This window comes from Halichoerus grypus, chromosome 7, assembly GCF_964656455.1.
Source record: "Halichoerus grypus chromosome 7, mHalGry1.hap1.1, whole genome shotgun sequence".
Taxonomy (NCBI): Eukaryota; Metazoa; Chordata; class Mammalia; order Carnivora; family Phocidae; genus Halichoerus; species Halichoerus grypus.
In genome coordinates, this window is record NC_135718.1 from 42,407,605 (window position 1) to 42,424,715 (window position 17,111).

At 50.7% G+C, this 17,111-nt stretch overlaps 1 protein-coding gene across 2 annotated transcripts in view; it reads left to right on the top strand.

The window, feature by feature from the left end:
• The window catches only part of GRID1 (glutamate ionotropic receptor delta type subunit 1), a 702,575-nt gene that overhangs the window by 478,828 nt on the left and 206,636 nt on the right, over nucleotides 1-17,111 (top strand). For both annotated transcript variants that reach the window (XM_036079322.2, XM_078077489.1), the window contains exons 7-8: nucleotides 12,587-12,748; nucleotides 14,239-14,358. In XM_036079322.2, the coding sequence (XP_035935215.1) occupies nucleotides 12,587-12,748; nucleotides 14,239-14,358 (282 nt within the window). The remainder of the gene's footprint in view (nucleotides 1-12,586; nucleotides 12,749-14,238; nucleotides 14,359-17,111) is intronic.

A 17,111-nucleotide genomic window follows, 5' to 3' on the forward strand; every position in this document is an offset into this window, starting at 1 on the left:
GCCCCCACCCCGCCCCATTGCCCCATCAATTTTTCCAGTTCTTGCCTGGTCACACTGCACTCCTTCTCCTTGAGGAGCACGGGAGGGGCCCCTTCCAGTGCACAAGTGCACGCTGCATGGGTTGTGGGTGGCAGGAGAGGGGAAGTACTTCTCATCAAGGCCTCTGATCACTTGTTTTATCATGGACTAAAAGGTGCGGTTGGGCTCTTTGGGGGCACATCAGACACACTAGATGCAAAGAATGCATCCTGGAGGACAGGAGAGAAAAGGAGACTGGAAGGACGGATGAGGAATCCAGTGGAGGGCGTACTCAAATGACCCACAGCCATTAAGAGGGTAAACAGAGGCACGGCTCTGAGGTGTGTGGCTAGTTATCATCAAATGTGGTAAATGCAGTATCAGACCAAGAACCCTGGCCACCTGCCTACCTCTGTCTGTTCCTGCTGACACGCAGGCACTACATCAAGAGCAAGATGGAAGACTGACATCACAGAGATCCTGTGGCGGGGGGAGTAGCGGTAGCAGCAGTGGTAGCAGCAACAACAACCGCAGTAGCAGTAGTAACAGTGCAGTAACAGTACTACTACTACTAGTAGCAGCAGCAGCAACAGTAGCAGTAGTAACAGTGCAGTAACAGTACTACTACTACTAGTAGCAGCAGTAGTAATAGTAGCAGTAGTAACAGCGCAGTAACAGTACTACCACTAGTAGTAGCAGCAGCAACAGTAGCAGTAGTAACAGTGCAGTAACAGTACTGGTAGTAGTAGCAATAGCAGTGCTAGTAACAGTAGCAATAGTAGCAGTGCAGTAATAGTACTAGTAGTAGTAGCAATAGCAACGCCAGTAACAGTAGCAGTAGTAGCAATGCAGTAATAGTACTAGCAGCAGCAGCAGTATTAGTGGTAGCGGCGGTAGCAGTAGCAGGGCAGCAATAGTACTAGCAGCAGCAGCAGCAGTATTAGTGGTAGTGGCGGTAGCAGTAGCAGGGCAGCAATAGTACTAGCAGCAGCAGCAGTATTAGTGGTAGCGGTGGTAGCAGTAGCAGGGCAGTAATAGTACTAGCAGCAGCAGCAGTATTAGTGGTAGCGGTGGTAGCAGTAGCAGGGCAGTAATAGTACTAGCAGCAGCAGTATTAGTGGTAGCGTTGGTAGCAGTAGCAGGGCAGTAATAGTACTAGCAAAGGCAGCAGTATTAGTGGTAGCGGTGGTAGCAGTAGCAGGGCAGCAATGGTACTAGCAGCAGCAGCAGTATTAGTGGTAGCATTGGTAGCAGTAGCAGGGCAGTAATAGTACCACCACCAGCAGCAGTATTAATGGTAGCATTGGTAGCAGTAGCCGGGCAGTAATAGTACCACCAGCAGCAACAGTATTAGTGGTAGCGGTGGTAGCAGTAGCAGGGCAGTAATAGTACTAGCAGCAGCAGCAGTATTAGTGGTAGCGTTGGTAGCAGTAGCAGGGCAGTAATAGTACTAGCAGCAGCAGCAGCAGTATTAGTGGTAGCGTTAGTAGCAGTAGCAGGGCAGCAATGGTACTAGCAGCAGCAGCAGTATTAGTGGTAGCGTTGGTAGCAGTAGCAGGGCAGCAATGGTACTAGCAGCAGCAGCAGTATTAGTGGTAGCGGCAGTAGCAGTAGCAGGGCAGCAATGGTACTAGCAGCAGCAGCAGCAGTATTAGTGGTAGCGGCAGTAGCAGTAGCAGGGCAGCAATGGTACTAGCAGCAGCAGCAGTATTAGTGGTAGCGTTGGTAGCAGTAGCAGGGCAGTAATAGTACTAGCAGCAGCAGCAGTATTAGTGGTAGCGGTGGTAGCAGTAGCAGGGCAGCAATAGTACTAGCAGCAGCAGCAGCAGCAGTATTAGTGGTAGCGTTGGTAGCAGTAGCAGGGCAGCAATAGTACTAGCAGCAGCAGCAGTATTAGTGGTAGCGGTGGTAGCAGTAGCAGGGCAGCAATAGTACCAGCAGCAGTAGCAGTATTAGTGGTAGCAGTCGTAGCAGTAGCAGGGCAGTAATAGTACTAGCAGCAGCAGCAGCAGTATTAGTGGTAGCGGCAGTAGCAGTAGCAGGGCAGCAATAGTACCACCAGCAGCAGCAGTATTAGTGGTAGTGGCGGTAGCAGTAGCAGGGCAGCAATAGTACTAGCAGCAGCAGCAGTATTAGTGGTAGCGTTGGTAGCAGTAGCAGGGCAGTAATAGTACCAGCAGCAGCAGCAGTATTAGTGGTAGCGGTGGTAGCAGTAGCAGGGCAGCAATAGTACTAGCAGCAGCAGCAGTATTAGTGGTAGCGGTGGTAGCAGTAGCAGGGCAGTAATAGTACCAGCAGCAGTAGCAGTATTAGTGGTAGCAGTCGTAGCAGTAGCAGGGCAGTAATAGTACTAGCAGCAGCAGCAGCAGTATTAGTGGTAGCGGCAGTAGCAGTAGCAGGGCAGCAATAGTACCACCAGCAGCAGCAGTATTAGTGGTAGTGGCGGTAGCAGTAGCAGGGCAGCAATAGTACTAGCAGCAGCAGCAGTATTAGTGGTAGCGTTGGTAGCAGTAGCAGGGCAGTAATAGTACCAGCAGCAGCAGCAGTATTAGTGGTAGCGGTGGTAGCAGTAGCAGGGCAGCAATGGTACTAGCAGCAGCAGCAACAGTATTAGTGGTAGCGTTGGTAGCAGTAGCAGGGCAGTAATGGTACTAGTAGCAGCAGCAGCTGCAGCACAAGAGCCACATCTCCTGGGTTCCAATCCCAGTAACTCTAGCTCCTAATGAATTATTTAATTATCATTATTTATTTGTCATTTTGTGCCTCAGTTTCCTGTTCTGTAGAATGGAAGGTAAAGTGTCTCTCCCTAGAGACATAATGAAAATTAAATGAGGGAGCATACAGAGAGCATCTAGGACAAGACTGAGCTATTAACTGTGTCATTACAGAGGAGGTGGTCAGGTGCGTTCGGTGTCTGCCGAAAGGCCGACCATGGCCTCATTTTTTTTTTGTAAGGTATAGTCCACTTGTCTTCCTGAGCATGCTCTTGCAAAGCATCACAGTGGGTGGGAGAGTGGGTCCCATGGGTCCAGCCCTGTCTCACGGGCTTCGTGCACCACTTACTGTCCACGTCACTCCCGCAGGCACTCCATCAGAGCTGCCTTGTGTGGGAGAGGAGAGGCACGTCCGGGAGACCCACTTAGCCCTCCCTACAAGACCTTGCTCATTGGAGACCCTCCATAAGGACTGATGGGCTGGATCTGTTAATAATGCAGGTCTTAACACAAGTTAAACTGTTTCTAGAAGTCTCTTTATATATCTATAAATAAAGCACTTTATTAAAGGAATCTGTCTCCATTTGTTGCTTCTGCCTTGAGTGGGGGTGTGACGAGAGGGAAATGCGGATTTACTTCCTCATCCTGCCCAAGGACCATTTGGGCAGCTCCTAGATTCATCTCATTTACAAGCCATTCTCTTCGAGTTTCCTTAGTAGCTATTACCACTTCTTTATTTCTTAATGACAGTATAGAAGACAAACTAATTTCTACTAGCCTCTAGCTGTGAGATTTATCGAGAAGACATGTTTAGAACAACTAACTCAAGAAAAAATAAAACATTTGTGTCATGGATTATTAACTTTGTCTTGATGGAATTAATGAAAATCCTTTTGGAAATGGAGTTCTCAAGTCCATCTTTTAGTTCTCCCCCCAGACGGCTGCTCTTGGGACAATAATTCTGGGTTAGAAGTTTTCCTGAGGACCATCATGAATGGGGAGTTTTTACCAGATCGTCTATCTCTTGGCTTCTCCACTGAGCTGGTCTCAGAAACTCTATCTTCTTCTATTAGGCCTGTGGCCAGGGCTTCCTGTGCTCCAAAGCCAAGCCAGCCCTCTTATAGCAAATCAATTTGGTTCCTATTTAGTACAAAGAAAGTCCCTTGGAGGAGAAATACCTAAATAAGTGACTTCTTGTAGCTCCAAAAGCATTGCATTCACCAGTGTGCTCTTGTTTATTTTCCCCTACAAAGCACTGTCTCATTTGGGTGTTTCTCACTCTTGTTTTCTTGACAAGTTAGTTTAGGGCTTGTCTGACTCAGCCAGTAATAAAAGTGATAACCAGTCTCTAAGAACCTTGAAACTTTGCTAAGATTTCGCAGACAACCTTGCTCAGAGGAGAATCTGGAAAGTACTCCGTCTTTAGAACGCACCGTCCGGTGACTTCAGGGCTGCAATGGAAGTAACAGACATATTGTCACATTGCCACCCCATTTATATTCCAGTGGGTTTCCAAAGGGGGACAGGCACATGATATGAGCTGTGTTGTCTGGTCGCTGTGGAGCCTGATCCTAGAATTAAGCTGTGGGGACTAATGCGGTATTATTATAAAATGCCCCTCAAGTTGGAATTTCTCCTCTTTGTGCATTTTAAAAGTGTCAAATGGCTTGATAGATGGATTCACGATTCCCTCACTGAGTCTATTAAAACATTTCCGAACTCCCTCTCCCCACCTATCCCTATTTCTTGAGGGCTTTCTGTGTTCTTCTCTGGTTCCAAGTTGTTTGTCAACCTGTCAGTAGAATCCTTTCCTCTGGAGTGACAGTGAGCCACCCCACACCATAGCTACCTTGGACTTCACGTCACTTTCACTGCTTTCCTTTTTTCACCCTAAATGCTCAGATGGAATATATAGCAGCCGTCAGTCAGGAAGCCTGATGGGCACACGGCAGAGCACGAGCCTCACTGCCATTGTCAGAGACCATTGCACAGGTCTTTCTGGCTGCAACCGCTTGCTCTTCTGGGGGCACAGGGCCACATGCGCGTCTGGAGCCCAGAGAGCCTCGGGCGTGGACCACTGCCCCTCCCCCACCCTGCACGCCACCCCCTGGGCTTCGGTGGTGAGCAGAGCTCCCCATCCCCTTTGCCACCATCTGCTCCCTCCTCAGGCCGGGCTGTGGTGCCGTCTCTCAGGATGTGGGGGGGTGGGTCTGGCAGCAGTTTGCCAGAAAGGCCTTGCCTGTGTATGGATTTCTCAGGCTGTGACATCTGGGCATCAGCTCATCCTCCCAGCTGGACCCTGTGCCGGCTGCTTGTGTGACCTTGCTGGATGACCAGAGCCTGGCTGAGGATCTGGTCAGAGGTCAGTTCCTGCTGTTTGCCCCTGTGCAGTCCCCCTGAACAGTCCCCTTGGCTTGATTAATGATGGAGGGAAGAGAACACTGGGCTCCTTAGAAGCCTGGAGGAAATGCAGGCTTTCTTAATGAAAACATTCCTTAGGTTTCTATCTTCGGCGTGGGGTGGATAATGGTCTGGTGTCGAGATGCAGCTGGTGTGGCTGTGACCCTGGCCGGCCATTCATCTTGCTTTGCCTTCAAGCATGATTCTTCCCTTGATAATGTGAAGGCACAACAATTCCCTGGGCCCTGGAGTATAATGGAGACAAGGCTGGAGCACCCTCAGATTTACTACAGGGAAACATGCACTGAGCGCCGGGAGGGCAGACAGCTGGCTTCACAGCAGGGCCATCGTCCGTCAGGGGCCTCTCCCTTCCGGTCTGAGGGAGGTGGGCACAGGTCTCTGCCTGCTGGGGTCCAGATAGGATCAGAAGAAGATAGCTCTCCTGAAGAGCTTAGCGTATTTCCCAGGGGGGCTTATATTTTCATTTCTCCTCGCCCTAATCCTGCTTCTGGGGACTCAGGTAAGTAAACGGATCATCCGGGCTTCTGATGGGGCGGCCTGCACCTCACTCAGGGCTGACCCAGATGCGAAATCAGTGCCTTTCTTGGCTTCATGGACAAATCCAAGTCTCAAAGATGCTGTCACATGTGGTGGGGGCAGGGTGGGCTATTGGAATTGTAGTGGCACAAACAGCCTGTGAGGTCCTAAGTCCCCTCCTGCTGGGGAATGTTCCCTGCTTGTCCCCTCCCCCTCAGGCTCCACCCTCTCTTTCCTGCTGGCCTCCCTATCCATCCTCTATTTTCTCTCTCTGGGTCTTGACTCCAAAGTAAATTCTCCTTATTTTTTCATGAAGATCAACTTAATAATTTTACTGGTAGCCTTTACTTGTGCTGACACAGGTATTTTCCTAAATAAAATATAGTTACTGATGTAGTAGGGGTTCTGGTGCTAACTCTTAAAAAAATAAAATCTGTTTTTCCATCCTGGGTCCTCAGTTGGCTTCATGCGATTGGTCTTTGGTTATCCAGCAGCCAGGAGGGTCTACCTGGGTTTCTCAAGAGCTTGCAAGCCCCAGTCAAGAGCTCCTGGCCAAATTCTGTCCTCTACCTCCCGGAATTGTGTCCTCACCTTTCCTATTTCCCTCCTGAGGACCCACTTCCTGCATAGCTTATTGGCTTTGGAAATGCAAGCCTTGCCAGGATCCCTTCTCCCACCCACTCCCCAATCTCCTGGAAATGCATACCCCAGATTCTGATTGGAAATGGACAATTCCCCATGGAACATCTCGTTCCAGAGCTCCTATACCCTTTTCCCAGTGTGGCCTCTATCCTCTATTCTAAGTCATATTCTAAGAAGCATTCTCTTTGCAAATACCTTGATGTAGCTTTACCTTGGTGTTTTTTTTTCTAAGAACAGATTTAAATCTATTCATTTAACATTCATTAATTCCACAAACACTCATTATGCACTTATGTGCCGATTCCTGTGTTAGACATTTCACAAAAGCTCTCTCTTTAATTCCCACAAACTCTAAATAAATGGGGATGTTTCATCTCTATTCTGTAGCATGTACGGGTTAGAAAAAATGGCATATGCAGAAACCCAGAGGCCCAGGAGAGCAGGGGCAGAGTTCAGTGTGTCTGAGGGGAGGGGTGGGAGGCGAGAAGTGTTAGAGTTCAGTCAGAGCAGAGGGTAGCCGCCAGGGTACTAAGGACGGGGGTGTAGTCCTTGGCGATGTGTCAGGGTAGGATGTGCCTCCAAGAGAGACAACTCTGTGGGCGGGGGGAGGGGGAGCGCCCAAGGCTGGGAGATGAGGTAAGCAGTGGTTACTGTTTCTCTAGGGAGAAATGAGGGCAGCTGAGCCATGCTGTGGTTGTGGTAGGTCATCACATAGAGAGGACATAAGGAAGCGTCCTTGGGATTGAAACCCCTAAGTCTGGGCAGGGGCAGGTAGCAGGTGGCAGAGTATAGAACATGGTGCTTTCCCCCTGGGCTGGGCTGCAGCTGCCCCTGTTCTAGTCATCTCTGCCTGCCTCCCCTTTTCTCCTGCCCACCTGGATGGTCTCACTGCAGGACGGGCTGTGCGGAAGGCCCCTATGGCTGAGCCAGCCCTGCAGTGCCAATGTCAGACCTTCCCCTGCAGTGGGCCAAGCCACCTCCCTTTCAGGAACCCGAGTCAGGGCATAGTGAGGCCCCCACTCTGGACCTTCCTATGTTGGTACCTTTTATGGAGCACGCTGGGGGTAGAGAAGTGGCCTTCCCCATAACAGGCAGCTCTGTAGCGCCTCAGCCCATGCAGCCCCGGAAGGGCTGGCTCAGGCCCGGGGGCGGTGGCAGCTGTGACTTCGTTGCTGGGGCAGGAGGAGACCAGGGACACGTGTCCAGGCGAGCAGCTTTAGGGCCGAGCTGGGCATGTAACGCTCAGGGGGATCCTCGCTCAGACTTCCCAGCCACCAGCTGCAAAATCCAGATATGACTCCTGCTCGCCCTTGAAAAGCTTTCAGACCAAGGGGCACTGGAGGAGAGGGTGAATGGTATTGGCAGGTACAAGTTCAGTTTCCCGTGGTCCTGAGGCTTCTGTGTACCAGACCCGTGCTGGGCTCAGAGACGGGACACCCTGGAGGAGCTCTCAGACCATCCACATTGAAGTTAGGAGCCTGTGTAGATCCTTTATTCCCCCGCCTCCATTTCTTCCTATCTCTGCTCCCCCCAAAAATGAAGCTGCATACAGAGAGCTTAGGACAGTACCTGGCACACAGGAGTACTACCATCCACATTTCTCAGGCAAGTGAGTCGGGGCCACCCCCACTGCCCCTCTCCGGGGGCATTGATCCATTGGATTTGATTGTCATCGAGATGAATCCAGAGCATTAACGGGCTTGTTCAACATGTGAGTGCAAGTGGAGATTCAAGTCACCCATTCAGTAAGCATTTACTAGATCTAGCACTTGCTAGATCCATGCACTGGAGGAATGAATGGCAGTGAACAAAGCTGGCCCAGGTTAGGATGAATCCAAAGCTCTTGCTCATCCTGCCAGGCCACCCCGCTGAGCTGCAGACACAGTTGAGTCGGAGTCGTATGGTGTGGCATTGAAAGAGGAATCAGGCATACATCTCTAGAGTGGTGAATTGAACTAGCTGGGCTCTATTCCATCTCTGTCCCCATCTAGGTTGGAGGCCACAGGCTCCAGCCTCAGGCCCCTTGCCTGGCTCTGGCTTTTGTCTGCCTCTGACTTTACTCCCTCTGGCATCTCTGACCTGGTTCCAGGCCTTTTGCTTTGCATCCAGGTCTTTATTCTGCCATGTCCTTGGCTTCAAACTTTGGTCTGTCTTCTGCTTCTCAGGTCTACTTTCACCTGAAATGCTTTTTTTGGTTCCTTGTCACTTTTGTGCTGCAATGGCCCTAGGCCAGCCAGAGGGGATGAAGGTTTAAATAGTGACAGTACCTGCTCTGCTTGTCTGTCTTCTGTGAATGAGCTCTGTGCTGTGCCTTAACTGAGAAGTGAGGGAGAGAGGCAAGGATTCCTTCAAACCAGGCCCCTTTTCTCTGTCCCTGTGGCCTGGAGCTCAGCTTGGGCTGTTAGCCCCTTGAGCCCAACAGTGAGTGAGTGTTCATGCAGCTGGGAGTCTCTCTCCTTCCAGACCACTCCTCTTGGTCCAGGGGCTCATCGTGACCAAGCCCTGACACTTGGTCTCCACCCACCTCTCCTGAGAAAAGGCTTGCCTTATGTCTGTTAGGACTCAGATGGAGCCCCAAGCAGAGTCTGCGTTTCTACTATCTGCTCTTGATCTTTCCCCCAAAGGTCCTATCTCCAGTCTCCAGACAAGACTGGAAGGGTAGTTCCCTCTCTTTGCATCCCCACCAGTGAACCTGGCAGATCACCTAACTGTGAGGATGCTGAGGTTGGACAGCAAAGACGGGGCCACAGATCAACACAGGGTGTTAGTGTCTGCCTACAACAGGGAGAAGTACTGACATAGAATCTGACCAGGAGAAGGGACAGGAGTGAGAGAAGGTGGAGCTCCAAATGGGGATCAAGAAGGCATTTTGAATAGGCTGTAAATGAGAAGCAAGTTGTGTTTGAACAAAGGAAGTTCTCTCCCAAGTCAAAGTGGAGGTGGCCAGTCTCTTCTTCCTACTGTTTTCTCTTTTGGGGAACCAAGATTGGTGTATATCCTCTTAGCAAGAGATCCATCCTCCATCCATCCATCTGTCCATCTGTCTGTCCGTCCATCCATCCATCTCCCCCTCCATCCTTCCATCCATCTGCCCCTCCCCCCTCCCACCTCCCCATCCCCTCATCCATCTATCCATTTATCCTTCCATCCATCCACCATCCATCCATCAAGTATACATTAAGCACCAACCATATGCCAACCATATGGTTGGTGCTGGATGCTGTGTTTAGAGATGGTAAGAAAAAAGTTATATATATACATATATATAAAAGTTATTTACAAGTTATATATGAATATGTACACATTTATGTATATATGTATGTTATATCTATAACATATATGTATATATTTCCAGATATGTCTACTTGGAAAAGAGCATTGCTAAAGCCTTTGAACTGAAAGCTTGTTTATTTGACCTGAAATGCGTTCACCCTTCCCAGAAGACATACTTGTGGGAGGACTGAGGGCTTCGTTTAGCCTTTCTGAGTCACATCCTGTTTTTGCCTCTTCATTGCCAGCCTCTCTGCATTCATACACTCATTAAGTACCTTAATTCATTGTGAATAGAAGTGCCGGAGGCAAAAAGGGATATTCCGTTGGGTGCTAGTCTGGGTCACAGCTGGGGTGGTGCTGTCCCAAGTGGTGTGCATGTGTGCATAGGACATAATGTGGGTCAAACGGTCCCGGCTGGTTGAATAGCATCAGTTAGGAGTGGGTGGCTGGGAGACCCATGAATGTCTTGAGAAGAGAAATCTTCATATTATCAAGGACTCTCAGCTTTGAGTTATTCTTTTGGAAAAAATAAAATAAACCAAGCCAACTCTACATAGCTGGCATTCTCCTATAACATCTCCATTATGAGTTTGTATTCCAGAGGGGAGGTGGACATGTCAACAATCATTTTGCAGTGGTAGGAGCTCCTGAGAGCTGGGGGGTCTGACAAGCACAGAGAGTGGGTTAGTCTTTCTCATGGGGGAAATGTGCCCCCAGGGCTCCAGGGCTGGAGACCCAGTTCTGGTGTTCCCTGTAGGATGGGAGGTGGGTTCTCGGTGATGGGAATGACTGCTCTCTGCTGTCAGGTGAGCACCTGTGTACCGCGGGCCTCTGGAACAGGGTGCCAGCCACTGAAATGCCTGCTTCCCCTCGGCCTGAGGCCTTGGCTCAGTCAGCAGTGCTCAGTCATCCCAGGCACACTCCTGCCACATCTGAAACATCGCCTGTCCATCCTCCACCCCCTTCCTCCACAGGCCTTAGTGGCCCACAGTCCTGTGCCCGCTGTAAGGGTGCGGGTTGCAGGTGGATAAGACAGGGCTCTGCAGGCATGGCCAGGACACACGGACACCTGCAGAAGAAGTGGTCAGCTCTGCTTGACATGCTGTGGCGGGAACGCCCCGGGGTGTTAGCATGAGTTGCTCGACAGTCATGATGCAGCAGATGGTTTTGATGTCTTGCACTAGCTCCTGTAGCCCACCGCTGATGTCAGTTGCCGAGGGTGTTTGGTGCTACCCAAGCTCTTGTCTGGGGCTCTGCTTTGGGGGCACCCAGTCCAAGACGAGGAAAGAAAGTGCAGGTGGAGAACAAGGCGAGTAGGTACTGGGGTATGAGGGCCATACTGGGGAGTGGTGAGAGGTAAGGCTGGGAGGCAGTAAGGGTTCTTTCTGCAGACCAAGGATCTTATTTGATTCTCCTGGGAGTCCTGTGAGGTTGACACATTCTCCTATTTATATCCAGTGATTTTGTTTTTCTGAAATATTTTTAGCAGACACCTCGCTGCTTAGGTGTGTAAAGAATCATCCCCTTGACCCACTTCAGCTGATGGTTGTTTGTGCAACAGTTACCCAGGAGGGACCACACACCTGAACAAGGGTGGACATCACCTCCTCCCCACCCCTCACCTTACTCTCCTCCCTTTGTGCTCCATGACACCCCCATGGAGGAGTGGGCTGATGTGAAGTACAGGGCTGCCTTCCTTCCTGCAGAGGGCTCTGGATGGGCCCCTGAGAGAGTAGGTGCAGGTGTTCAGGCTCATGCAGATCAGGGTCTTGAATTGCCGTTAGGAGAGTGAGCCAGACCTGTCCCATCCCTGGATACCAGCGCTATGGTGCTGCTCTCCTCACCACTGTTCCAACGTCTCCCTCACACTCCTGCTCTTGGGAGCTCTGAGGTGGGTTTTGTGTCTTCCGTGAGCCATCTCTCCATAGCAAATGGCTCAGCAGGGGGTACTTCTCATATGTGAACACTTGCAATCCCCAAATGCATCCCCTGGCTGGTGGTGATGCCCCTGCAGAGCGGGCTCTGTGGCCTTAGAATCTCCATCACCATAAGCTGCCAGGGTCAGTCAGGCCACCATTTACCTGAGGCCCATCTGGGGACCAGAGCAATATTTCTAAGACACAGATCTGACTTCTGGGCACAGATCCACCAATGGCGTCCTTCTCTCTGAAGTCACCTATGTTGTTACTCCTTAGCATGGCCCACAAGGTTCAACATGGCTAGATCCCTGATCCCTGCGTCCCCCTCAATCCCACTTCCTCTCTATGATACCCTTTGATGCAGACATTTGGTACTGTGTTCAGTCCCTCTAACCCAGGGCGTGGCCACTTGTGGTCCTCGGGCTGGATCCAGCTCATTGCCTATTTTTTTTAAATCTAATTTCATCTAAATCTTTATTTCTTAATAAAGATTTATTAACACATCCTTTGTGTATATGTTGTCTGTGGCTGTTTTTCTGCTATAACAGCAGAGTTGAGCACTGTGAAAGAGACTGTAAGGTCCATAAAGCCTAAAATCTTTCATATCTGATCCTTCACGGGCAGTGCTGCTGGACCCTGCCCTACCTGACCCTGCTTCTTTGTACCTTCATGCCTTTGCATAACGCTGCCTCCCTATAATGCTCCCCGCCTTTTATCCTACGAATCCTTCTAGACCAAGCTTTCTGCCCATCCTTCCCCCATCCTGTGTCACCCAAGCAAGATGTCCCATTCTAATCTTGCACAAAGCCTGTGTGCAAGTCTCAACCACAGGGCTGACCATGCTGGTTCTCCTATTGATGGACACATCCACCTCCCACTCTAGTTCCTGAAGCAGGGCTAGTTCTTATTCTGCTTACGACTCCATTGCCTGGCCCAGTTTTTGGATGAAGCTAGAGGATTGTGGTAGATACTGTGCACCGCTTGTTAGTGTTGGCACCCTGGATCACCCAAGACCTCTGCTGGTTTCTCCTCATCTCTGAAAATGCATCAGTGGAAAGGGTTTCACTGCCTTTGTGTTTGCAGATCTCCAACCTTTACCTGTATGACAGCGTCCTGATGTTGGCCAACGCCTTCCACCGGAAGCTGGAGGACCGGAAATGGCATAGCATGGCGAGCCTGAATTGTATACGCAAGTCCACCAAGCCATGGAATGGAGGGAGGTCTATGCTGGACACAATCAAAAAGGTGTGTGTAAGGGGACACCCACCTGGCTAAAGCCCAAGACAGGCCCTTCCTTGCACACATGCACACACACCCCACCCCCTTGAGCAGGTGGTCTGAAGCTTAGTTCTTTGTGTGATTGCCCCTTGCAGGCCCCTCCCAGGCCTCTCTCCATGCCACTCTTCCTTTCCCAGCATTGAGGGCTGGTGAGCTGGGCTTCATGGATATGTATTATTATTATTATTATTATTATTATTATCATCATCATCATCATCTCTGTTTTTCTACAAGGAGTTTGGATTTTCAGAGGTTAAGTAACTTGCCCGAGGTCATAAGTAAGCAAACAATGGAGGCAACTGCCCAGCTCATGTGTGCCAAATAGCCACTGTTCATAAGAGAGCCTGTCTCAGTCATTAGTGCATGTGTTGATCACCAAGACCTTAGCTTGTGTATGTGTGTGTGTGCATCTGTGTGTGTGCACATGCATCCTGCACTGATGATGTGTTGCACACACTGAGGCACGACACCAAGGTGGAAGGCTGAATCTGGAGTGAACTGGGTAATCCACAGACTTGTTAGAGTGAATTGGCTTTCAGAGGCTTCAGAAGAACATTTAGGGAAATCTATAGTGCTAGGAGTTGTAGTCCCAATCAATTGTGCATGGTGTCATGTAGCAGTGAACATATTCTCGTGTTGGTTGAATTTACTGCAGCCCGAGCCAGAGCTGGGGCCCCTCTCTGGCCAGCTCAGGCTCTGGGACTCTCCCAGCTCACAGTCTATGGGAGATCAAGGCTTGATGACACCCCCACCCTAGGCTTGAAGGCTCCCCCAGCCCCTCGGCCACCTGCTCCTACAGAGCCCCGTGAACGGCCAGAGAGAGGGGCAAGTCTTCCACACCCACCATATCCAGTCTGTGTCAGACACCGTGCTTTGTACACATTTCATCCTTCAATGCTTGCAGGCTCTGTGATGTGGAGCTCATTAACTCCAGGCTGGAGATGATGGGAGATGGCTTGCCCAGGGTGGCACAGGCGGCAAAGCCAGGACTTGAGATGGTGTTGGCCTCCAGGGCGCATGCTTGCTGCCCTGTAACTTACCGCCATGGGTCTGATATGGCTCTGTTGACCTTTGACCTCCCTCTTGGCTCAGGCTCAGGTGACCTCTGGAGCAGATTGTGAGGGAAGACTGTAAGCTCTAGGAGGGTGGAAACAAAGCTGTCATTCTTTGATCTCATTGCTAGCATGGCATGTGGCACAGAGCAGTTGTTCTCATCATGAATGTCAAGTGCAAGCCTTTGGAATGTCCCCTGTGAGCAGAGGTCTGGGAAGTGTCAATCCTATTCTGGGGCTATAGGACTGCTAGCAGCTCTGCCCTCATTACAGCCTGTCCACTGCTTCCTTAAGATCTTGATCGTCCCATTCTCGGTGACTACTTCCTTCTCCTTCTTCATCTTTGGGATTCCATCCCTTACCCCATCCATGTTTTCCTCAATGAGTTTTCCTTCTCTCCTGCAGGGCCACATCACTGGTCTCACAGGGGTGATGGAGTTTCGGGAGGACAGCTCGAATCCCTACGTCCAGTTTGAAATCCTTGGCACAACCTACAGTGAGACCTTTGGCAAAGACATGCGTAAGGTAAGTCTCAGCCCCCCCCCCCTTCAGTGGTGCCACTGGCTCTGTGTTCTGAGCAGGGTTTGTGCGGCACAGTGTGGAGAAGGCTCAGAGAGTTTTTCAACCAGGAAGTTCTGCTAATGCAGTCTCTGAGTACAGCAGGGCCCCTGGCACCACCTGGTCCTGCTGCTTGGCCCTGGACAGCCAACCAAGCAGGCCTGAGGCTGGAAGGGGTGTCGTGTTTTCCCAGAGGGGCTGAGATCAGCCCAACGGCAGGGACAGGTGTAACTGTGGCTGAGGCAAGAGTCCAAGGTTCCCACCAGTGTCCCCCAGATCTAAGAGTGAGACAAAGCCATGAACAGAAAAATGAACCATGAGGAGGGTGAGGAGCAGGGGGCAGTAGAGCCCAGTGGAGGAAGAAAGGAGAGGCAGACAAGCTGCGTAGCTCCGGGTGGGGTTTGGTGGTTTTATTTGGTGCTCATGCTAGTGGCAGGCCTGGGGTCTCTTTCCAGTTAATACCTTGCCTCTTCCTCTTTCCTCCTATGAAGGATTTTCAGGACTGAAGACTTGGGGGTGGAGGAGGCAGCTTTTACCCAGGGTTGGAACCCCCAAAGTTAAGGGGAGGCTTGGGAAGTCAAGAATCTAGTAGATATTGGGACCGAGAGGTCAATGTAGGAAGCAAGATATTAGCACAGTTATCCGAGAACCTCAGATGTGGTCACTGCGAGCCGGTGTGGAGCTGATGGTGGGGTTACACAGCCCGGCCACTCAGCTGGCTTAGATGCACTCCCAGGAATGGTCCGCACAGAAGGCCCATGTGTTTGTCGGGGCATTAACTGGTTGCCATACACTCAGGCACAGGCTCATATAATCACATACAGACACACTCACACACATACATTTCTATACACTTGAAAGGAGGATGTCTCTACTCATCAGGGCCCAAAAGATGAAGGGCATAGTGAGCTCTCACTGTAGCAGGATAAACCCTTGGCAAAGAGCCTTCTAGCCTGTCCTCCGGCATTGGCTGGGGGCAGTGCAGGGGCAGGAAAGGCTAACGTGTTCTTGGGAGATTGCCAGTCTGGGTGATGGCATTCTTTGGCTGTACTCCTTGAGGACCAGGTAGAAAGATACATGTGTGAAGCGGTGGAGGGTGTGAGGGCTAGAGAACATGCCAGGGTGGTCATCGGTTATCACATGGGAGGAGGACTGGCTCCCCACAGAGGGACTGGGATGACCGGGGGCCCATGTGTGATGTGGGAGTTGGGGAGGTTCAATCCATCTTAGGACGGAAGGTGGAGTCACCGGTTGGTCATATAAATGGGAGGTTGAGTAATTGGTTGGGATGCAACAGTGCCACACAGGTTTTGATGACGTTTTGGAGCTCAGGGGTTTGTTTGTGGCATCGTAAAGGATGTTGGCCTCTATGGTGTGGTACCCTGGAGGGCCAAGGTGTGACATGCAATGTCAAGGGCCTCAGGGAGACCTCGTAATGTCTGTTAGGGATGCCCAAAGCTGGGAGCCTTGGTGGGGGGGCCAGGAATGGTCAGCATTGGTCCAGGTCATTCAGGACCCCAACAGAAATTGGCTTGTGTTGGGACTCCCACCTGGTGAGGAGCAACCAGAATCAGGGAGCCCTTTTAGTCACCCAGATACAAAAGGGGCTTGCAGAGTGTAGCCACTTGCTGAGGAGGTGACTATTCACATCTGCCACTGTCCTTGCCTTCATCCCCCTCAGAGGCTACAGACACTCAGGCCCTGCTTGCTGGCTCCCTTGCTGCCCCTACCCCCCTTCTTTCAGCTCAGCTTCCACAACAATGTCCCACAGTAGGTGGGAATGCTGGCTGTGGGGGTCCCTGCATCCTAGGGCCCCCCCACCCCCCGCTGGCCACTCCAGGTGCCTGAGAGACCAAGAGGCACTGTGTCCTCCACTTCCTGTTTCAGGTGTCTGGGCCTTCCCTGTTGCCATGGCAACGCTCCTCCAAAACCCCGAGGCCAATGGGAGCTGGAATCTCTCAGTCTAAGGAGCTTCGGCAAGCAGGAGGCCTGAATGTAATTGAGTTGGAAGGGAAGCTGATTTTCAAGTGGGCTTTATTTTAAAACGTATCCTTTTGTCATTTTAAAATCTGACCTTAATAACCGCATATCCCAGTTGTTATCTGTCTGCCTGGCAGCTTATCTCTGTTAAGGAGAAGTTATCTGGAAAGTGGGGAATGGGATTTACTATAGCAAATGTTTGTTATTCAGGCCCATGGTGCATTCAAGCAAGGTCTGGGAGGTTTCAGGATAAAGGCAGGCGAGGAGGCAATTGGGACAGTGTCACTGGTCTAGGGCGGCCTTTGAAGGCAGGGCTGAGCTATGGTTCCTGGTGGAAGATGGGGCTGTGAAGGGTAGGGCTGGGGAATTGGGGTGACCTAAAAGTAAAGTTTAGGGTGGGCAGCAGACTTGAGGATAGGGTTAGGGTCCCATGGCACACAAAGGTGGTGCAAAGATCATTCATGCTAAGGAGGCAGGGGCAACTCTGAGAAACCCCCAACTGCATCTCTCTGGCCACACCCAGTCCAGAAAGGTTAGAGGAGCCAACTGGGCTGATTGCTAGATGCTGTCGTGTTGGAGCAGGGTCAGGGGGTCTCTGTGGAGACGATATATGTCTCGATATATGTGTATATCCTAATATCTTTCTCTATATTGATATTTATATAATTTCCATATATTATATATTATGTGGTCTATTATAATTTCTCTATATTCTATATGTAGACATGTGTATACATACG